Here is a 22820-nt window from a genome sequence, read left to right as displayed (position 1 = left end):
CAGTTGAGTGTCATCCGCATAGCAATGATAGGAGAGACCATGTGACAACAGAGTAACTTGGTGTACATAGAAAATAGGGGCCTAGCGGTTTGGATGTGGCGTAACCCTAATTATAGGGCCTTTAAACAATCACAACAGTGATTGAATAAATCATCCCTCATTCAATACTAAATACTGATGAATATCATTATATTTTATAAATTGCTGCCTTATCTTTCCTATCTTATATACATCTTGGTAGATGTCTGAAGATTCTGATAACATTTTTTGTGTGACATGTTTTATTTGAATATTATAATAATGATGGCACCTGTGTAAAGTGGGCAATGTCATGGACTACATACCCAGTTGATCAATATGTATTGTCTTTAGTTTCAAGGATCCATCATAGATATTTTATTAGCAGCTAAAGTGAGTGTTCAATTATCAAGATAAATTTACTAAAATCATGCATAAACTGTACAGTACATTTTTGGTTTGTTATCTCTTGTTACTGGTTAGTGTAATCGTCAGTCATATACACCTCGCCAATCACAGGTTTATTTGTAGCGTCCCCTTCTCAACCTTGCAGTGCGACTGGCTACTTCTCTCATATGTATATTTAGATAGGCGGGCTATGTTGTAACATTTCATCCCTGGATGCAGATTGGATTAGATAGCCACGATTTCAGATTTTGATTGGCCTGCTGCTCATGTAGAATAAAAAAAATAGGAGGAGTTGTAATTACAGCTAATTTCCGCTATGTGTGTTATTTGACAGTACTGTAACGCTTGACGAGAAACACGCAGTTCAGGTAAGGGTGTTTATCGTTTTAGTCACTTTACATGTCGATAAATATCATGACATTTCTAGTGAGAGGTCTGTCTAGCTGAATAAATTTACATATGGATGCGTCTTTGTGGTAGAGATTGTGTCACCAAATGTCCAGATAGCGCGCAGGCTGTGCCGAGCATGTCAATCAATAAGCACGGTCCCTGCTGAGGTCAAAAGACTGCATCTTTGCATTAACCAGATTCTGGTGGTTTTTCTGCAGTTAACGGCTAGTTAACGGCTAGCCAGCAGGGACAGTGAGGTAGGTGTATGATGCTTGCCTGCTGTTTCAAAGCGTGTCAATTTAGCTAGCTACCGTAACCAGGCTACTGAATGTTGTGGTGTAGCGACACACATTGTAACTGTTAGCTATGTAACTAGCTACAAAATAATGAGATTACTTAATTGAGTACACGTTTCTAATGGGCTTTCCAAAACATGTTTGTCCCTGTAGTACTGCTAAGGTAGATGAGTGCCGAGGCACGAAATTAGCACCACTTCAACAGTTTCATCACCGTACTCTGCGCAAAAACATACCCACGGTTTGCTCAGGTCCGAACGAGAATGCGGCTACGTTAGATTAAAAAAGGCCGACCAGGTTATTAATGAGGGCTATAGTAATGCAACGCTACACGCGAATTATGCAACAACTATTTTGACATAGAAACCCGAGCTGACCTACTATTGCCACACTGTCATGCTACCGTTCACAACTGCACACGACTCATAAGCTACTAATTCATGTCACAAAGGCGATACTCTAGTTAACCTACACATTTGAAAACGGTAATATAGTTCATGCTAATTGATAGACTTTAGGGAGCAAAGGTCAAGTTGGGCTATATGCTTACGTTTCTGTTCTCTGTGGCCCTCGTTATTGCACATCATAGAAAGTTGGCTAAGTCAGAGTTCATGTACTTTCTGTCCATAGTCACCACAGTAGTTTGTCTGTTCTCTAGGGTCTGACAGGCTGACCCAGTATAAACAACATGCTATAGGCTGTTGTTGGTGGTGTTAATCCCTGGCCCAGAATGGGCAGTGTACGTAAAATAAAACAGGTTTGGTTGTGCTATTATTTCTCCTGGTGTGAGAGGGAGGGGAGGAGGAATGACGAGAGAGAGGGAAAGAGAGAGTTTGCCCATGCCTGGGCCTAGGGACATCAACACTGGCAGCATTGTTTTGAGGACAATGGGAATAGCCATCAAGCTATATGGAGGCGTCACTGCAGAGTGGGAGAGAGAGACAGCTGCTTCTGCTAGATGAGATTTCTGTAACATTTGACCCTTTTCACTGACCGTGATCTTTATTACGCTGTAATAATTCTGCTAGCCTAAGCCTTGTAGTAGTGTGCAATGAATGCAATAGTTAGCATAGGCCTACGTGTTACACAATAGGATATACACTGTGACAACACTTAATATTCACTGAGATGGCATGAAGGGACACGGCAACTCGTTCTTGGGATCATTGGACACTCAATGCTTTAAGTTTGCCAGATTGATTGTCTTTTATCCTTCGAGAGCTAATTCTTTCCACGACAAAAGCCTAGCACTTCAGCTGTGAGTGAGGGGCAGGGAAAATGTCATGATGAGCAAATGGAAACGTGTATGTTTTCCTTTCTATATGATTACCCTGGGTCTCCTTGTTGTCTATACAGCACAGACTAGCAGAGCATGTGATGTTTCCAGAGCCAGACAGTACTGCTTGGCTGGGTGGAATCACGGCTGGGCGTACTTTACCATGGTATTTCATTCAAATGGGCATTTATGAACATAGGGATATTCAGTAGTTTGGGTACTAACAGTTTTGCTTCAGCAGTTGGTTAAATGAGTCAAACACAAATGAACAGTGGAGGATGAGAGAGGGTAGTAGAGAGAATAGACCTTGATGCTACACATCCTGTTTCAGGTCTGTTTGTGACAGGCTATGCAATATGACAGTCCACTGTCAGCCACTCTCTCTGCTTTGATTTCATCCAATGCAGCTCTTGGCCTCTGGTTCCTAGACCATGATGTCATGGATTATCCCTATAGCTGGGGTTCAAAAGTACATACAGAGCATTTGAAAAAACTATTCAGACCCCTTCACTTCTCTACATTTTGTTACGTTAGCCTACATTTTTTTTTAACTTCTCAATTTACACACAATAACCCATAATGACAAAGCAAAAACAGGTTTAGAAATTAGTATTCAGACCCTTTACTCAGTACTTTGTTGAAGCCCCTTTGGCACCGATTACAGACCTAAGTCTTCTTGGGTATGATGCTACAAGCTTGGCACACCTGTATTTGGGGAGTTTCTCCCATTCTTCTCTGCAGATCCTCTGAAGCTCTGTCAGGTTGGATGGGGAGCGTTGGTGCACAGGAACAGCAATTTTCAGGTCTCTCCAGAGATGTTAGATCGGGTTCAAGTCTGGGTTTTGGCTGGGCCACTCAAGTACATTCAGAGACTTGTCCCACAGCCACGACCGCTTTGTGATTAGAGTCGATGTCCTGTTGGAAGGTGAACCTTCACCCCAGTCTGAGGTCCTGAGCACTGTGGAGCAAGTTATCATAAAGGATATCTGTACTTTGCTCTGTTCATCTTTTCCTTGATCCCGACTAGTCTCCCAGTCCCTGCCACTGAAAAACATCCCCACAGCATGATGCTGCCACCACCATGCTTCACCATAGGGATAGTGGCCACTCTACCATAAAAGCCTGATTGGTAGAGTGCTGCAGATGGTTGTCCTTCTGGAAGTTTCTCCCAGCTTCACAGAGGAACTCCGGAGCTGTTTCAGAGTGACCATCAAGTTCTTGGTCACCTCCCTGACTAAGGCCCTTCTCACCCGATTGCTCAGTTTGACCTCATGGCTTGGTTTTTGCTCTGACATGCACTGTCATCTGTGGGACCTTTTTATATAGACAGGTGTATGCCTTTCCATATCATGTCCAATCAATTGAATTTACCACAGGTGGACTCCAATCAAGTTGTAGAAACATCTCAAGGATGATCAATGGAAACAGGATGCACCTGAGCTCAATTTTGAGTCTCATTGCAAAGGGTCTGAATAATTATGTAAATAAGGTATTTCTGTATTTCATTTTTTATAAATTTGCAAACATAAAAAATATACTCATTGAGTATACTCATTGAGGTATTGTGTGTAGATTGAGGATTTCTTAAAATTGGATCTATTTTAGAATAAAACTGTAATGTAACAAAATGTAGAAAAAGGGAAGAGGTCTGAATACTTTCTGAATGTACTGTAGTAGGCCTTAACCATATTACATTAGCTTTTATGGCTAAATATCTGTCTGTTAGCCTAGCTAGGCTATGTTTGATCAGCTTCAGTGACAGTCAATGGAGGTTTGAATTAGAGGTCGACCGACTATGATTTTTCAACACCGATACCGATTATTGGAGGACCAAAAAAAGCCGATACACAAAATTCGTCCGATTAATGTGTGTGTGTATTAATGATAATTACAACAATACTGAATGAACAATGAACACTTTTATTTTAACTTAGTATAATACATCAAAATCAATTCAGTCTCAAATAAATAATGAAACATGTTCAATTTGGTTTAATTAATGCAAAAACAAATTGTTGGAGAAGAAAGTAAAAGTGCAATATGTGCCATGTAAAAAAGCTAACATTTAAGTTCCTTGCTCAGAACATGAGAACATATGAAAGCTGGTGGTTCCTTTTAACATGAGTCTTCAATATTCCCAGTTAAGAAGTTTTAGGTTGTCGTTATTATATGACTATTTCTCTCTATACCATTTGTATTTCATATACCTTTGACTATTGGATGTTCTAATAGGTACTTTAGTATTGCCAGCCTAATCTCAGGAGTTGATAGGCTTGAAGTCATAAACAGTGCAATTCTTGAAGCATTGTGAAGAGCTGCTGGCATACGCAGTAAAGTGCTGTTTGAATGAATGCTTACGAGCCTGCTGCTGCCTACCACCGCTCAGTCAGGCTGCTCTATCAAATCATAGACTTAATTATAACATAATAACACACAGAAATACGAGCCTTTGGTCATTAATATGGTCAAATCCGGAAACTATCATTTCGAAAACAAAAATGTTTATTCTTTCAGTGAAATACAGAACCGTTCTGTATTTTATCTAACGGGTGGCATCCATAAGTCTAAACATTGCTGTTACATTGCACAACCTTCAATGTTAAGTCATAATTATGTAAAATTCTTGCAAATTAGTTCGCATTGAGCCTGGCGGCCCAAACTGTTGCATATACCCTGACTCTGCGTGCAATGAACGCAAGAGAAGTGACACAATTTCCCTAGTTTAATATTGACTGCTAACATGAATTTCTTTTAACTAAATATGCAGGTTTAAAAAAAAAATTCTTCTGTGTATTGATTTTAAGAAATGCATTGATGTTTATGGTTAGGTACAGTCGTGCAACGATTGTGCTTTTTTCGTAAATGCGCTTTTGTTAAATCATCCCCCGTTTTGCGAAATTGGCTGTTAGGAAGAAATAATCTTCACACAGTTCGCAACGAACCAGGAGGCCCAAACTGCTGCATATACCCTGATTCTATTGCACAGAACGCAAGAGAAGTGACACAATTTCCCTAGTTAAAAGAAATTCATGTTAGCAGGCAATATTAATTAAATATGCAGGTTTAAAAAATATATACTTGTGTATTGATTTTAAGAAAGGCATGATGTTTATGGTTAGGTACACATTGGTGCAACGACAGTGCCTTTTTTTCACGATTGCGCTTGTTAAATCACCCGTTTGGGCGAAGTAGGCTGTGATTCAATGATAAATAAACAGGCACCGCATCGATTATATGCAACGCAGGATAAACTAGTAACATCAACAACCATGTGTAGTTAACTCGTGATTATGTTAAGATTGATTGTTTTTTTTATAAGATACGTTTAATGCTAGCTAGCACCTGCCACGCAGTCTCCTCGTGGAGTGCAATGTAATCGGGCCATGATCGGTGTCCAAAAATGCAGATTACCGACTGCTATGAAAACTTGAAATCAGCCCTAATTAATCGGCCATTCTGATTAAATCGGTCTAGTTTGAATGCTAAGCTAGCTGCTTGTTTGTCTGTGCTCAGTGTGTGGCCTATAAAGACTTTGTTTGGGTTGCATACTTGCATTTATTTAGGTCAACACATGGGTTAGGAGAGATGGTGGGGGGTCTGGAATGTCTGCTGTGATGTAGGGATACATGGAGGGAGTGGGAGGAAGAAAAGTAAAGTGGCGAGATGAAGGGAACAGATGGGGGTGGAGTTTCATTGGTCGTCGCTAGGCCTAAATCCCAGGAGTCATCAAATCAAAGTGCATTTGTCACGTGTGCCGAATACAACAGGTGTAGACCTTAGTGAAATGCTTACTTACAGGCTCTAACCAATAGTGCAAAAAAAGTTTGGTTGAACAATAGGTAAGTAAAGAAAAATCAAACAATAGTAAAAAGACAGGCTATATACAGTAGCGAGGCTACATACAGACACCGGTTAGTCAGGCTGATTGAGGGAGTATGTACATGTAGATATGGTTAAAGTGACTATGCATATATGATGAACAGAGAGTAGCAGTAGCGTAAAAGAGGGGTTGGTGGGTGGTGGGACACAATGCAGATAGCCCGGATAGCCAATGTGCGGGAGCACTGGTTGGTCGGCCCAGTTGAGGTAGTATGTACATTAATGTATAGTTAAAATTACTATACATATATGATAAACAGAGAGTAGCAGTAGCGTAAACGGAGGGGTTGGGGTGGGGGGGGCACACAATGCAAATAGTCCGGGTAGTCATTTGGTTTCCTGTTCAGGAGTCTTATGGCTTGGGGGTAAAAACTGTTGAGAAGCCTTTTTGTCCTAGAATTGGCACTCCAGTACCGCTTGCCATGCGGTAGTAGAGAGAACAATCTATGGCTGGGGTCTTTGACTATTTTTAGGGCCTTCCTCTGACACCGCCTGGTGTAGAGGTCCTGGATGGCAGGCAGTTTAGCGCCAGTGATGTACTGGGCCGTTCGCTCTACCCTCTGTAGTGCCTTGCGGTCAGAGGCCGAGCAATTGCCGTACCAGGCAGTGATGCAACCGGTCAGGATGCTCTCGATGTTGTAGAACCTTTTGAGGATCTCAGGACCCATGCCAAATCTTTTTAGTTTCCTGAGGGGGAATAGGCTTTGCCGTGCCCTCTTCACAACTGTCTTGGTGTGTTTGGACCATTCTAGTTTGTTGTTGATGTGGACACCAAGGAACTTGAATAATCCAAATAGGGATTGGGGAGGGTAAACGCTCTTAGAGGACCAGCCCTCAGGGAGATGCTCATGGGAAGAGGGGGGGTATTAGTACCATGCCATGCCATCTGGGCACAGTAGGATTGTCTGTCTCTGGATCATGTGTTCCAACTGCCACTGTATTCCCTATATAGTGCACTACTTTTGACTAGGGCTCTGTTCAAAAGTAGTACACTGTGTCGGGAATAGGATGCCCTTTGGGACGTTACCTGTGTGTCATTAGAGCACTGTTATTATCTCTATCTCGGTTTGGGACTGAGAGATGATCATGTTGCCAGTTTCAGTGGGGGAGGGGAACGGATGGGGATTGGCTGAGAGGCTCTGCTGTTCATGCATAAACACATATACAGTATGTATCTATAAACAGCAGTACCTCTCAGAAACCTGGATAGGTGACTTTCCCAAAGTTCCCAGGTTTTCCAGTAATTCTGGTTGGAGTATTCTAGAATTCCTGCTTGTTGCCTCTTGATTCAGGGAATTTTCCAACCGGAATTTTGCAGCCCTAAACCTGGACAACCTTCACAAAGAGCAATGAGTCATAAATGCATATTAGATAGTATTTAGTATCATTTTATTAGTCATTGCTCTTTTTAAAAGTCCAGGTTTATCTTCCGTGCGACTGAAAAGCTATTTGCTTTACTACTTGTGTGAGAGAGTGAGTGAGTGACGTAAACAGTAGCCTGCATGTCTAATGCCAACATCCTGTTTTGTCTCCTTAGAGGCCGTTGATGGACCAGCCTGGTGAAGAGGCGGGGTTAGAATGGGACAGAGCACCTCGGAACAAGAGGGCCAAGAACATGCAAATGCCTCTCTGGACGTAAGAACACACACACACACACACACAAAATCCTGTCCTCTACCACTTACTCTAGCCCCATTGACCTCACCAACTACTACAGTGAGTGAGTGAGAGAGAGAGAGAGAGAGAACCTAGTCTGTTGCACAACTGTATGAATTCAACCGAAATGTCTTCTGCAGTATGTACAGTATCCACCGACTGTCAGACCATAACCAACTTCTCATCAATAACTGCAGCGAAGTCCTTTCTTTTGTCTCTTCTCCTGATCAATAAGCACTGACCGCCCTCCAGCTCAGTCACTGATTGGCTGAGAGCCAGAGTACTAAAAGCCCATTGGCCTTGCCCCATAGTTATACACTATCTGATTGGTTATGTGACCAGTGGTCAACTCAACCATCCCCTTCTCTCTCACACACACTTTCTATTGCAGCAAAACTGTAAATAAGCTTATCTCTGGGCTAGGATCTCCACTCCTTCAGTGAGTCATATAGGGCCTAGTCTTAATCAGTGAAGGAATTAGAACAGGGAAGGTCCTTTTGGCAGGACATCACTCAAGTTCTACGATATCCTCCTGGAGAGAAGTGTCCTATTGATTTAGAGTTAGAGACCTGTCATTTCTCTGCTTTGGTCCCCAACTGTGTGGGTGTGTATGGCATAGGAGTTAGACATCTCTCTTGGCTCTTTCACTTGTTACCTCTCACTCACTCACTCACTCACTCACTCACTCACTCACTCACTCACACACACACAGCTGTGTACAGTATAGTCAGATGATCACAGCCAAATTGCATCATGTCTCAATGAGCTCTCTGTTATTGTCTGGTGCAGCAGAGTAAAGCAGCAGACAGTCACTGTTCCTATTGTTGGTCTCGGAGCCAGGCTGACATGGGCGCACGGCAACCCAATCCATACTGAGAGAAGGCAAATAGGCTTACTGTATAATAAAAGTCCTCATCATCAGTAAAAGTATTGTTAGTGAGTTGTGTTGTCCCATATATTTATATGGAGCTTTTTGAGTTAAGCTGAGTAAGAAGGGACTGAGAGAAGGAGGGGTGAACAAAGGAAGGAGCAAGTGGGGTGGGGTGCTGACCTAAGAGGGTGTTCATAAATAGTTAGGCCAAACTCAACACATTGGGTGACTGGAAACTATTTTACGTCATCATTCCCCCTTCCCTGACATGGCAAATCCCAAGCCCTGAATTCCTTTATACGTCAGTTACTTAACTCCGTAACGGAGCTTTCCCAGCTCTGGAAAAAGCTCCCTGTCTATAGTATATAGGCTGTTTTATACGGTTGTTTACTTCTCTTTTTTTGTCTACCAACAGGAAGGGTTTAACAACATCAAGGCGTTTGTGGAGGAAGAGCTACAGACTAGCATGGTTAGTTCGTATGTTGTAGTCTGGTGTGCAGTGTTTCATTCCACAAAGCCGTTGTAATTATGCTCTAATCAACTGCTGCACACCTCTCTCTCTCTCTCTTTGTCTCTCCACATCTCCCTCTGTCTGTCTCTCTACATCTCTGTCCATCTCTGTCTCTGTCCATGTCGCTCTTTGTCCGTGTCTCTGTGTGTGTGTGTGTGTCTTTTTCTCTCTCTCTCTCTCTAGATGATGGGGATGGTGATTGGTGCGGGCATCGCCATAATCCTCATCGCCATCCTCATCTTCTTCATGCTGCGGAGGATCCAGCTCAGAAGTACGTGTCCCATTCTCTCTCCAATGCATTTTCTTCGATAACTATAAAATGAAATAAATGCTAGCTTCAGTTACACTAGCGATTGCCCTTCACTTACACCTAAGAGCTTTCTAGCGCTGTCCCCGAACCACCAAAAAATTGTCAGACTGAGTGTAAAAGTATGTGGACACCCCTTCAAATTAGTATATTTAGCTATTTCAGCAACACCCGTTGCTGACAGGTGTATAAAATCAAGCACACATCCATGTACTGTCCATAGATAAGCATTGGCAGTAGAATGTCCTGTACGGAAGAGCTCTGTGACTTTCAATGTGGCACTACCATTGGATGCCACCCTGTTAGAGCTGCAACGGTCAACTGTAAGTGCTGTTATTGTAAAGTGGAAACGTGTAGGAGCAACAACGGCTCAGCCGCGAAGTGGTAGGCCACACAAGCTCACAGAACGGGACCGCCGAGTGTTGTTGCGCGTAAAAATCTTTTGTCCTCGGTTGCAACACTCACTACAGAGTTCCAAACTACCTCTGGAAGCAACATCAGCACAAGAACTGCTCATCGGGAGCTTCATGAAATGGGTTTCCATGGCCAAGCAGCCGCACACAAACCTAAGATCACCATGCGCAATGCTAACACGGAACCCAAACCGGCTGCACATGTATTTTGTCCCCCCACACCAAACTTGATGACGACACGCAGGTTAAAATATCAAAACAAACTCTGAACCAATTACATTAATTTGGGGACCGGTCGATACGCATTGAACATTTATGTTAATTTAGCTAGCTAGCTTGCACTTGCTAGCTAATTTGACCTATTTAGCTAGCTTGCACTTGCTAGCTAATTTGACCTATTTAGCTAGCTTGCACTTGCTAGCTAATTTGACCTATTTAGCTAGCTTGCACTTGCTAGCTAATTTGACCTATTTAGCTAGCTTGCACTTGCTAGCTAATTTGACCTATTTAGCTAGCTTGCACTTGCTAGCTAATTTGACCTATTTAGCTAGCTTGCACTTGCTAGCTAATTTGACCTATTTAGCTAGCTTGCACTTGCTAGCTAATTTGACCTATTTAGCTAGCTTGCACTTGCTAGCTAATTTGACCTATTTAGCTAGCTTGCACTTGCTAGCTCATTTGACCTATTTAGCTAGCTTGCACTTGCTAGCTCATTTGACCTATTTAGCTAGCTCATTTGACCTATTTAGCTAGCTCATTTGACCTATTTAGCTAGCTCATTTGACCTATTTAGCTAGCTCATTTGACCTATTTAGCTAGCTCATTTGACCTATTTATCAAATCAAATCAAATCAAATTTATTTGTCACATACACATGGTTAGCAGATGTTAATGCGAGTGTAGCGAAATGCTTGTGCTTCTAGTTCCGACAATGCAGTAATAACGAACAAGTGATCTAACTAACAATTCCAAAAAAAAACGACTGTCTTATACACAGTGTAAGGGGATAAAGAATATGTACATAAAGATATATGAATGAGTGATGGTACAGAGCAGCATAGGCAAGATACAGTAGATGATATCGAGTACAGTATATACATATGAGATGAGTATGTAAACAAAGTGGCATAGTTAAAGTGGCTAGTGATACATGTATTACATAAGGATGCAGTCGATGATATAGAGTACAGTATCTACGTATGCATATGAGATGAATAATGTAGGGTAAGTAACATTATATAAGGTAGCATTGTTTAAAGTGGCTAGTGATATATTTACATCATTTCCCATCAATTCCCATGATTAAAGTGGCTGGAGTAGAGTCAGTGGCATTGACAGTGTGTTGGCAGTAGCCACTCAATGTTAGGGGTGGCTGTTTAACAGTCTGATGGCCTTGAGATAGAAGCTGTTTTTCAGTCTCACACAGCTGTGTACAGCTCATTTGACCTATTTAGCTAGCTCATTTGACCTATTTAGCTAGCTCATTTGACCTATTTAGCTAGCTCATTTGACCTATTTAGCTAGCTCATTTGACCTATTTAGCTAGCTCATTTGACCTATTTAGCTAGCTTGCACTTGCTAGCTAATTTGTCCTGGGAAATAAACATTGAGTTGTTATTTTACCTGAAATGCACAAGGTCCTCTGCTTTGACAATTAAGCCACACATAAAACGGTCAACCAAATAGTTTCTAGTCATCTCTCCTCCTAGGCTTTTTCATCTCTTGACTTTATATTGGCAACTTTCATAAATTAGGTGCATTACCGCCACTGACCTCATTCGTCTTTAAGTAACCCACGTGGGTATAACCAATGAGGAGATGGCACGTGGGTACCTGCTTCTATAAACCAATGAGGTGATGGGAGAGGCAGGACTTGCACCGCGAGCTGCCTCACAAATAGAACTGACTTCTATTTTAGCCCTTGGCAACGCAGATGGTCGTTGGCGCACAATAATTGAATAATATAGATTTCTACATTTATTTTGCAACGCTTGCGCACGCGACTTGAGCGGTGTAGTCAGCCTGTAAGCGTCGGCTGGAGTGGTGTAAAGGTCGCCGCTATTGGAGCAGTGGAAACGTGTTCTCTGGAGTGATATATCACACTTCACCATCTGGCAGTCCGACAGACTAATCTGTTTGGCAGATGCCAGGTGTGGAAGAACTTGACTGGCCTGCTCAGAGCCCTGGCGTCAACCCCATCAAACACCTTTGAGATTAATTGGAACCCCCGACTGCGAGCCAGGCCTAATTGCCCAACATGAGTGCACGAACTCACTAATTCTCTTATGGCCGAATGGAAGGAAGATACGGCAGCAATGTTCCAATATCTAGTGGAAAATCTTCCCAGAAGAGAGCAGCAAAGGGGGGACCAATTCCATATTAATGGCCATTATTTTGAAATGAGATGTTCGACGAGCAGGTGTCCACATACCTTTGGTCATGTAGTGTATAGACACCCTATGTGTTTTAATAAAATCATTTATGTGTACTAAGCTTGTCTGATGCTTTAAGCATGCTGTTTGATTTAAATAATTAAGACAAATGACTCAAGTGGAAGCCAGAGGTCAAGATAGCCTAAATCTTTTCCTGACCCTCCCCGCTCACCTACGCAGATTCTGCTGTTAAACTCCTGAAGTTGCCGTTAATAGGCAACACCAGGGGTCGGCAACCTTTTTGATTTGGAGTACCAATTTATCTTACCATGTCTACCGATCTGCGTGCCAGTTCTGATTTTCATATGCACGTTTTCGTGACAGTTTCATTTAATTTCTAATAGTCTTTGTATCTCAAAATCAATGTCATGTGGTTCATTTAAATTCTATCTAAATGAAAATGATACAAATCTAAAAGTAACTTCTATTGCCAACTATGTACAAGTTGCCTACATAAAGCCAATAAATAAAAACATTGCATCCAGCAGATATAAAATATCCTGATTTTAAATATAAGTATCCTATCAATTACATTGGCAATGCAAGGCCTGTCTGCAACGAACTTGAAACATTGTATCAACTGGGTCCAGCCTGAAGCTCCTGCTAGCAAACTTGTAACATTGTATCAAATATTCTGGGCCCTCAGTTTCCGCTCCAGTGAGCTCGGGACAGACAGCTATAGGCTATTTGTGCAAAGGATAAGAAGTCATCTAGGTATTTTATGACATTTCCACTCGATCAGAGCATTAGATGTTTCCCTTTCATGCCGAGTGGTTAGAAAGGGAGAGCGCTGGAAATATTTTTCAAATGCATTGACAAACTATTGTCATTCTAAATGGATTCTAAAACCAGACTTTGTTAACGTTCTGTTTGAGGTGAAGAAAGCATTTCTTTGAGAAGCTCTACAGCTTATTAGTGGTGGTGAGTTAAGACAATCAGAAATACTATCAGACATCCCCAAATGGGCATATTTTATAGGCCACCATTAGCACGCAGGCCAGGTAGCCTAGGCCTACTTCTATATGCGTAATCAGGTGCACGTTCTTACTTAACATTGACAGGAGTGTTCTAAACAAAAAACAATGGAATGAAATGAACCAAAACTTTTTTCTCAGAAGTGTAGCATAGGCTGTGAGCACTGCGAACAACGTGTCCACTCCAACAATGAGAACAGTAAACGACTGTAGACCTAATCATAATCATAATAAAATTACCATAACCAAACAAACATTGTAGATTGGATAATTCACGTTAAATGTAGGTTACTACTGGTGATATATGTAATGGGGAATTGATAGACACAATCAAAGGGCAAAGAATTCACACAATTAAGTTATGAAACAATGAATTTATACGAAATGGCGGGAGAGCCCATTCTGGAGAGAGACATGCATTTTAGCCACACCCCCTTTCATCTTGTACCCACGGCCTCCTCAATGGATTAGTCCACTGAGACAGGCGTCAATCAGACCGGTGTCTCATGTGCCATAAATGTTTTTATCCATTTGGGACTGCTCGACTAAAACAAAATCTTGGTCGAACAACAGCCTATTGACCGAACAATCGTCCAGTCAACTGCTTGTGAATATATGGTTTTAGCTTGCTATACAGTGCTATACAATGCATCTTTAACATGTTCATACTGGTACTTTATCTTGTTCACATTGCCATACTGTTTGTGTCCCTGCTCTAGTATCTCCATATATGTGTGTTTTAACTTCTCACAGACCTGCAAGCCCAGGAGGCCCCCAAGTATAGATTCCGCAAGCGGGACAAGGTCATGTTCTATGGGCGAAAGATCATGCGCAAGGTTAGTGGCTGTGGTGGGATGCGTTTTGGGGTTTCTAGCAAAGTAAAATGGTACCCTTTTGTTCGACAATGTGTCTTTTTGTCCTAGTTGACCTTTGACCTCTGGCTCTCATAGGTGTCCCAGTCCACTTCTTCCCTGGTGGGCACAGCCTCCTCCACACGCCCACGACTCAAAAAGAAGCAGAAAATGCTCAACATTGCCAAAAAGTGTGTGAACACGGTTTACCCTGTCTACTCTACTCTAATTCATGATGCTAACGAACTTAGTGACTACAGAGTAGAGAACAATAGTCTCTTATACATTTGTCCTCCCACTCTCTCATCCTGCTCTCCACCCCCCCCCTCCTCCCTCCAGGATTCTGCGTTTTAAGAAGGAGGTGCCCACCCTGGTAGCTAAGGAGCCTCCTCCCTCAGTGCTGGAGGCCGACCTTACAGAGTTTGACGTGGCCAACTCCCACCTGCCCTCCGAGGTGCTCTACATGCTCAAGAACGTCCGGTACGTAGTGACTTCTCTGAGTTTGTTTGTGTGTGTAGAGTGTACTCTCTGTGTGTTAAGTTGTTGTGGAGTTCTTATCTATATGGAGGAGACTTGTATGTTCAAGTATCAAACCACCATGTATCATGGGTAAATTGTGACTGACTGATCTTCCAATAATATTGAGTAGTTATTAATGATGCAAGGTGATACGTAGGTCAGTCAATCACTTTTTGTGTGTAGTAATCTCTCTACCCCCCCCCCCCCCCCCCCCTGCAGTGTGCTGGGCCACTTTGAGAAGCCTCTGTTCCTGGAGCTGTGTAAACACATGGTGTTCCTGCAGTTTCAACAGGGAGAGTACGTCTTCAGACCGGGCCAGCCTGACAGCAGCATCTACGTGGTGCAGGACGGAAAACTAGAACTGTGCCTTACTGGAATGGTGAGAGAGTGAGAGTGTGTGTGTGTCTGTGCACCTGTGTGTGTTTCTCATGAACACAAATGGCCAGACATTTACATTTGAGGTTGTTTTTTTGCCTTCTGTACAATTGAGCCTCCATCCATGCTAACGAGTAAACAGGTACTCTTATAAGGGGCTTACAGTTCTCTAACAATTAACTCTCTTGTAGGTCATTAAATAATGATTAGCACCTATTAGTTTTTGACTCAGATTATCCCAATATGGAGGAAAAGGATCAAATGGAATGATCTCTGAATTTAGAAAGTTATGGCCACGATGAACTTGCATTTGGGCAAAGATTGGAATAACTTAACATGAACAGAATGTTTTCACGATAACTGTCAATTGTACTGTTTGCCTGTGTTATTTTGTGCTTTTTTTAACACAGAAATGTATGTGCCTTTTTGTCCATGTTCATTTGTTATGACGTACTCTGTTTTGCCCCTGTGTGTTTGTAGGACGGCAAGGACGGTGTGGTGAAGGAGGTGTACCCCGGAGACAGTGTCCACAGCCTCCTCAGCATCCTGGACGTCATCACCGTAAGACACGCCCACTTCCTGTCCCGCATTGCACACTCCCTAAACCACCATGCCACGTGTCGTTTCTTGTTTGAGTCACCCCTTTGTCTGTCCCTGTCACGTTTCAGTCAGAACTTTGAACTTAGTCAAGGAACAAGTCAGGGAAGTCGAGCGTTGAATCGTAGCCGCTAAAGTTTAAAAAATCATGTAAAAGTCATGATGATTTTGCAATTGAATGTTATATCGTGAAGCACTATGATATGACAAGTGCGGCTTATGTGCGCTTTTACTCTTGATGGGAAGTATACAGTGAACGATTAAACACATGACCCTTTTAGAGTCAAGAGGATTTGGTAGCTAGAGTCTAACTCCTATATTTAGACTTGGGAAAAGTACCTGACACAAACATCCTGGAACCCTTGCTTTACGGCTGACAAAAGGAAGTGGAAGACGTCTCTAAAGCAATGCTTTCTGCTGGTGGGTTCTGCTAGTTCCCTCTTATTGGCTTGTGACTATAAACATTTTGCTGAGTAGTCCAGTTCTTTGTTAGTGCGTGGGTCACAGGGACATTAAAAAAAAAAAAGCTTCACCCAAGTCACTGCAATGGCCGGGGTAGTAGGCCGTCAGTGTAAAATAAGCATTTGTTCTTAACTGACTTAGATAGGACAGCGTTGAAAGGGCCTTGTCATTGTGTTTGTTTCAGGTACAACTAGCTAGCATGTGAGAACCACTCTCAACACAAACTTCCCCTCCCTTTACTGCTGAAAATAGGAACTTGTCTCAAGTCTCCAAAATGTCTGTAAAGTTACCAATATTGAGTTACAGTATATTCTGAGAGCGTGTGTGTGAACCTTATCACTGTGTGTGTGTTTCAGGGACACCAGAAGCCGTACAGGACGGTGTCGGCGCGGGCGGCTGAGGTGTCCACTGTACTGCGTCTACCCGTCGAGGCCTTCCTCTCCATCTTCGAGAAGTACCCTGAGAGCCTGGTGCGGGTGGTCCAGGTAAGCTGCATTGTGTGTGTGTGTGTGTGTGTGTTTGTCACCAGGTGTGGATGTGTGTTTTTTCTCTTGATGTTCATGTGACCTTTTCCTCCCTCGGTCTTCTCATGCAGATCATCATGGTTCGTCTCCAAAGAGTAACCGTTCTGGCGCTGCACAACTACCTAGGGCTCACCAATGAGCTCTTTAGCCATGTGAGTCAAGCGCCACACACACACACACACAGTGCCACGATTCATCATACCACCCAGATCCTCAAACATACACGCACCCACACATGGACATTCTGTTTGTTACTTCATCTACCATACTGAGTCATTCACCGCTAACGCTACCGCTAATCACTTTTCAATTATAACATTGCTAATTCAACGCTAGCCTGTCTTCATTGACCCTAACCGCTCGCTCTCTCGCTCTCTCTCTTTCTCCCATGCCCCTGTCCTGTCCTCCCTATAGGAGATGCAGCTCCTGCGCCTGCTGCCCCTGTCCCCCCATCCCGTGCCCCGCACCAGCCCCCAGCGCCACGGCAAGCGTTTCAGTAGCCTGACCGTGCCCGCGGAGGACCGCGAGGCCGCCGTGAAGGACGCACCAGATCCTGGGAAGGATGGAGCCACAGTCCCACCAACCCTCAGCAGGACCATCTCCATGCCTGTAGACATCGCCGGTGACTAACTCTTTCTGTCGGTCCTCTCGATCCCTCTCTCTGTCCTCTTCCGTTCTTTTCTCTCTGTCTGTGTGTTAACATCTGCATTCTTAGTATGTAACTTCAGCTCTGTGACTTCAGTCCAGTTTTTACTGCATGTTAGTGACCTGACTTGACATTTGACATTAGTGTGCTTTATGGTCCTAGTATGTAACTTACCTCTGTTGCTTCTCAGACTGTTGACTGTGGCGTTTACACGCATTTGTGTTAACATAATTTCTGTGGTGTGTGTGGTGTCTACACAAAGGCATGCAGAAGAATCTGCGGTCTGATTTCGATATGGCCTACGAGAGGGGACGGATCTCAGTTTCCGCTGAGGACGGCAACACACCACCCACCTATTCACGGGTCAGTATATACGCGTGTTCACACACACACACACACACACACACACACACACAAGGTTGAATATTAGTGACATCTCAGAATATGTATTTACATTTTAAATCAAATCAAAACAGACATTTTTTAGTAATTCAACAGTTTATCTATTCACTAACAGTCAACCTAGTGCACTAAAATACACATTTGCACTTCAAAGTAGACCACTAACTCTTATCTTTGTACATCACAGATCTGCACTTCAAAGTAGACCAGGCACAGTGTACTGTAATTGACATTCGTGTCCCTCCATGTTTTCTGTTTCTTTCCCAGGACCAGCGGGAGAGGAGGGTGACCGTAGACGAGGTGCCGTCGGGGGTGTACCTGTACCCCGAGGAGGAGGGGGGTCCGGACAACCAGTTCTCACCAGGACCAGGACCCGTCCCCGGTCGCCCCAGCCCTGCCCTGTTCGAGGAGGCCCTGAAGGAGCTCCTCAAACTCATGAGGATAGAGGTTAGTACTAACTACTGCTTAGTAACCTTAGTACATGGTCAGTAGATGGTTGCTATCTATGTAACCATGACTCAAGTAACAATGTAATCATGTGGCATTTACCAGATTATTGTGTTAAAAAAAACTGTCACCAAGTTACTTTGTCCTTTGAGCTAATGTACCATCTCTAGACAAGATATTTTGAAATGCAAAGGCCAAAGTGTTCTTATTGGACAAGTAGTACCTCCCCTTTTCAAAACATGTCTCCTTACTGGACATCAACCAGTACTTTCTCCCTTTGACTCCTTTTATCTAAGCTTCTTACAGTTGCATTTCACAATCTACTGTTATGGTTGGCACCGAGCATCTGAAATGTACGATATTGAAAGTTCTGTCTCCGTCCATATATTTGCCAACCCTCTTGATTTGCAGCCCAGGAGAGCAAAAGGGGAATCCAGGCGTTGTTTCACCACCAAGAGCGTTTCCTCATTCCCTCCCTCTATCGCTGTCTCACTCTTTCTTTCTCTCGTTCTGTTCTTTTCCTTCTTCTGCCAGGACCCCACTCTGCTGAATGGGAGAGTGACTCTGCACCACGCCAAGGCAGGAACTGTGCTGGCTAGACAAGGAGACCAGGTACTTTACTGAGGCTTGGAGAGGTCCTCTCCTCTGTTTGAATGCAGGTTGACATTTGTCATCTTGCCATGGAGGCAGAACTGAGCGATTTCCACTAGATGGGCCAGCTGCAAAGTCAAAATAGTCTACATCGTCATGACAACACATGCCAACCTGACTGTTTAATCCCCCAATTTTATGAGGGAGAAGTCTTCAAAACATTATAGATTTTTGATATCACAGATTCCTATCATCCCTTAATGTTTTCCTTGACATCTTTCCCCTCCAAATCCCTCTCTTTCCCATACTTTATTCTCCCCTACCCAGCTCCTTACCCCCTCCTCTACTTGCCTCTCTTCAATCCCTCTAAACACACAAAAACAAAACATGAGACCTGAAATCTGAACTCCCTCTTCTCCTCTCAGGATGTGAGTCTCCACTTTGTCCTGTCTGGCTGCCTCCACGTGTACCAGCGGATGATCGACAAGCAGGATGCGGTGTGTCTGTTTGTCACCCAGCCGGGTGAGATGGTGGGCCAGCTGGCTGTGTTGACTGGAGAACCCCTCATCTTCACCATCAAGGCCAACAGAGACTGCACCTTCCTCAAGATCTCCAAGTCTGACTTCTACGAGTGGGTGTCTAGTAGAGACCAGACTAGAGATAGACTAAAGCAGGGGGGGGGGGGGTAGGCCTGGTCCTGGAGCGCTGCAGGCACTTCCTGTTTTTGATTTAACCGACCTGGAAGACCAGCTGTGTTGAATTTAGGCGCTGAACTGATCAATTAGCTCAGTTGGTGTGGTGTCTAGTTGGAACAACATCCTGCTGTACCCGTGGCACTCCAGGAACAGGGTTTCCTACCCCTGGGCTAAACCCTTCTGTGTGAAAGGGGTATCGTTCACAGTCTGGGCATTAAGCTGGACCATTTAGTTTAAGCCTAACTCTGGTTTAGAAGTAGAGAAATGCAGGATGTTGGATGATTACATGAAATTGAAATATACCCGTAGTCACTGACTGTTGACTATTACACCATCTGTTACAAGTAGGTTGGCTTCAGTTCCAGACATGTTTCTTGTTCTATGTCACAACTGTCTCACTGTTGATAAGATGCTGGTTATTACTGTCTATCTGGTCATGGTAGAAAAGACGGAAGTGGTTCGAAAGTGACAAACACTTCTAACCCTAGCTTTGTTTATCAGTTCCTGTGATATTTAAGCATAGTGACTAACTCTCCCCGGAGACACTGCCTGTGTGTTTTTCCTGATCTGGTGTGCTCTGTGCTGCCCCCTGTCTTTAGGATCATGAGGGAACAGCCCAGTGTGGTTCTGAGTGCAGCCCACACCGTAGCCATCCGAATGTCCCCCTTCGTCAGACAGATGGACTTCGCCATAGACTGGATGGCTGTGGAGGCCGGCAGAGCCCTCTATAGGTATCTGGACAAATCTTCTCTTATGACGGTATTTTTAATTTGACCAGAAAATCTGTATTGGTGTGTTAGTTCAGTTTTCATTGTAATAAGAACAGACTGTCCTCCACCTCCTCTCCTCATATCTCCAGGCAGGAAGACCAGTCGGACTGCACCTACATAGTTCTGAACGGACGTCTGCGTTCTGTTATACGTAAAGCTAACGGGAAGAAGGAGCTGGTAGGAGAGTACGGTCGAGGAGACCTCATAGGAGTGGTGAGACTTTGGCCCATTTCTACAGCTCTCATCGTTCTGGTCTTCTATGTAAAGGCAGAATATGTTGTCACTATATTAGTTTATAAAGCTAATATTCAGAATAAAGTCAACCTCATGTATTTATATTAGACCTGTGTGTGTGTATAGTGTATGTTTGGGTTGTATTAGATCATTGGGGACACTATACCTTTTTTTAAATCCCATTGTTTTTGGAGCTCTCATGATCTCCTCCTGTTTTCCCCAGGTTGAGGCTCTGACCCGACAGCCCAGAGCCACCACGGTCCACGCGGTCAGAGACACAGAGCTGGTCAAGCTCCCAGAGGGAACGCTCAACAACATCAAGAGGAGGTACCCACAGGTGGTCACCAGGTTGATCCACCTGCTGGGACAGAAGATCCTGGGGAACCTGCAACAGGCCCGAGGACCATTCTCAGGTGTGTGTGTGTACACAGGCATGTACTGTATGCATACACACACTTGCCCTCTTTGTCCTCTAGATAAAGCCATGTATTACACTCTCTCTCTCTCTCACCCCGTACTTCTCCAGGTTCTGCCCTCGGCCTGTCCAGCGTAGCGTCCAGCCCTGACGTCACCAACCCGGCCAGTAACCTGTCCACTGTGGCCGTACTGCCCATCTGTGACGAGGTGCCAATCAACGCCTTCAACCTGGAGCTCAGCCACGCCCTCAGCGCCATAGGTACACGCCTCTAGAGACTAGCAAAGCAACTGTCAATCAAACCTTACTATGACTTGAATGTCTTGTTTCATATTAGTCAATAGTTACATCTGCCTAATGTGAGTAGATTCTGTGGACAATAAAGTTGTTCTATTCTGTTCCTTAACTAAGTTATTACATTGAGCGAACGTGATATTACATTTTATATACATAAATTATTCTCTCTGAAATATTAGACACATTTCTATTTGTCCTTGACGTGTAGGACCTACCCTGCTGCTGACCAGTGACATAATCAGAGAGCGACTGGGGGCCTCCGCTCTGGATAGGTCTGTTTTTTATCCTCTCTTCTTCCTCTCTCCCTCTGCAGTATCCATACCAGTTGGTTGTTCTAAACTCTCGTTCTCCCCTCGCAACAGTATCCACGAGTACCGTCTGTCTGGCTGGCTGGCCCAGCAGGAGGACATCAACAGGATAGTCCTGTACCAGACAGACAGCAGTATGACTCCCTGGACCCAGCGCTGCATCAGACAGGCTGACTGCATCCTCATCGTGGGCCTGGGGGAACAGGAACCTGCACTGGGACAGGTAGGAGGGATGGGGTGAAGAGCTGGAGGTTGATTTGGGCTCAATGTTTGGAGGATTGGTTGACCTATGAAGCTACTCTACTTACAAGCTGCCTCGTTACATTTATTTGTTCAATTTAAAACTTTTGTTGTGAAATTATACATGAACCTCATATTTAAGCTTATTTGTAGAGATTTTTTTTTTTAAACAGTCTAGTTATGACTGCATCTTATCCTTAGGACTGTATCTAACCATGCCTCTCTCTCTGTCTCTCTGTCTCTAGTTAGAGCAGATGTTGGAGAACACTGCGGTGAGGGCTCTGAAACAGCTTGTGCTGCTCCATAAAGAGGACGGCTCGGGGCCCTCCAGGACCGTAGAGTGGCTCAACATGAGGAGCTGGTGCTCCGGACACCTCCACCTCCGCTGCCCCCGCCGGGTCTTCTCACGGCGCAGCCCCTCAAAACTGGTGCGACTCCCTGGGGAGATGCCATGACTTCTCTTTCTAACTTTCGTTTGTTTTTTTTGTTGTGCTTTTCTTTCATTCGTTACACACAGACCTTTGCACACATCTGATTGTGTTCCTCCGTTAGATTGAGGATGAGGACGGTTGTAAAGAGAGCTCTGACGATGTGGTAAGAGAGGAGGCTAGTCTGTTTGCAAGAAAAGGTTTTATGGATACTTTAATAGCCTGTTGAGCATGTCCTCTTCGTCCAATCTATATATTTTTTTGTTTTCTCTTGCACTGAGTGACGGCTCAAAATGAAGCCCTTTGCTGTTCTACGAATAAGACGAGTTTTGGTTTTCAAGAGAAATAACATAGTGCTTTAGCTACAAAGGCTTTAGGAATCCCAGGTCGTCTTGGGGAAATGATCCATTGACAAGCTTACCAACCACTTACAGCGCTTCGGTGGATAGCAACTGTCGCTAACCAGGCCCAAGTCTGAATGGTTGGACAAGCTCTTGTGTCTAGCGCATGGAAGCCTACAAATTGCTCAGATTATCATCTGAAATCAACGTGTGTGCGTGTGTGTGTGTGTGTGTGTGTGTGTGTGTG

At 43.8% G+C, this 22820-nt stretch overlaps 1 protein-coding gene across 8 annotated transcripts in view; it reads left to right on the top strand.

Annotated features, from left to right (window-relative positions):
* Positions 1 to 718: 718 nt before the first annotated feature.
* Positions 719 to 22820, top strand: part of LOC109865304 (neuropathy target esterase) — a 38012-nt gene continuing 15910 nt past the window's right edge. For 7 of the 8 annotated variants that reach the window (XR_004204401.1, XM_031798811.1, XM_031798812.1 and 4 more), the window contains exons 1-23: positions 719 to 794; positions 7805 to 7902; positions 9210 to 9263; positions 9489 to 9576; positions 14185 to 14267; positions 14382 to 14473; positions 14622 to 14762; positions 15021 to 15180; positions 15657 to 15737; positions 16592 to 16720; positions 16831 to 16911; positions 17174 to 17381; positions 17668 to 17768; positions 18075 to 18254; positions 18789 to 18866; positions 19271 to 19476; positions 20140 to 20271; positions 20400 to 20523; positions 20768 to 20957; positions 21071 to 21220; positions 21465 to 21528; positions 21619 to 21787; positions 22050 to 22232. Coding sequence is in view for 7 of the 8 variants with exons in the window: in XM_031798811.1 (XP_031654671.1) it covers positions 7846 to 7902; positions 9210 to 9263; positions 9489 to 9576; positions 14185 to 14267; positions 14382 to 14473; positions 14622 to 14762; positions 15021 to 15180; positions 15657 to 15737; positions 16592 to 16720; positions 16831 to 16911; positions 17174 to 17381; positions 17668 to 17768; positions 18075 to 18254; positions 18789 to 18866; positions 19271 to 19476; positions 20140 to 20271; positions 20400 to 20523; positions 20768 to 20957; positions 21071 to 21220; positions 21465 to 21528; positions 21619 to 21787; positions 22050 to 22232 (2751 nt within the window). In the remaining variant the exon portion in view is untranslated. Of the gene's footprint in view, positions 795 to 965; positions 1074 to 7804; positions 7903 to 9209; positions 9264 to 9488; positions 9577 to 14184; positions 14268 to 14381; positions 14474 to 14621; positions 14763 to 15020; positions 15181 to 15656; positions 15738 to 16591; positions 16721 to 16830; positions 16912 to 17173; positions 17382 to 17667; positions 17769 to 18074; positions 18255 to 18788; positions 18867 to 19270; positions 19477 to 20139; positions 20272 to 20399; positions 20524 to 20767; positions 20958 to 21070; positions 21221 to 21464; positions 21529 to 21618; positions 21788 to 22049; positions 22233 to 22820 lie in introns of those variants that run through there. The other variant, XM_031798809.1, reaches the window with a different exon arrangement.

This window comes from Oncorhynchus kisutch, linkage group LG20 (assembly GCF_002021735.2).
Source record: "Oncorhynchus kisutch isolate 150728-3 linkage group LG20, Okis_V2, whole genome shotgun sequence".
Taxonomy (NCBI): domain Eukaryota; kingdom Metazoa; phylum Chordata; class Actinopteri; order Salmoniformes; family Salmonidae; genus Oncorhynchus; species Oncorhynchus kisutch.
The sequence above is the reverse complement of the archived record's forward strand: the minus strand, read 5'-3'. Positions and strand labels throughout refer to the sequence as shown.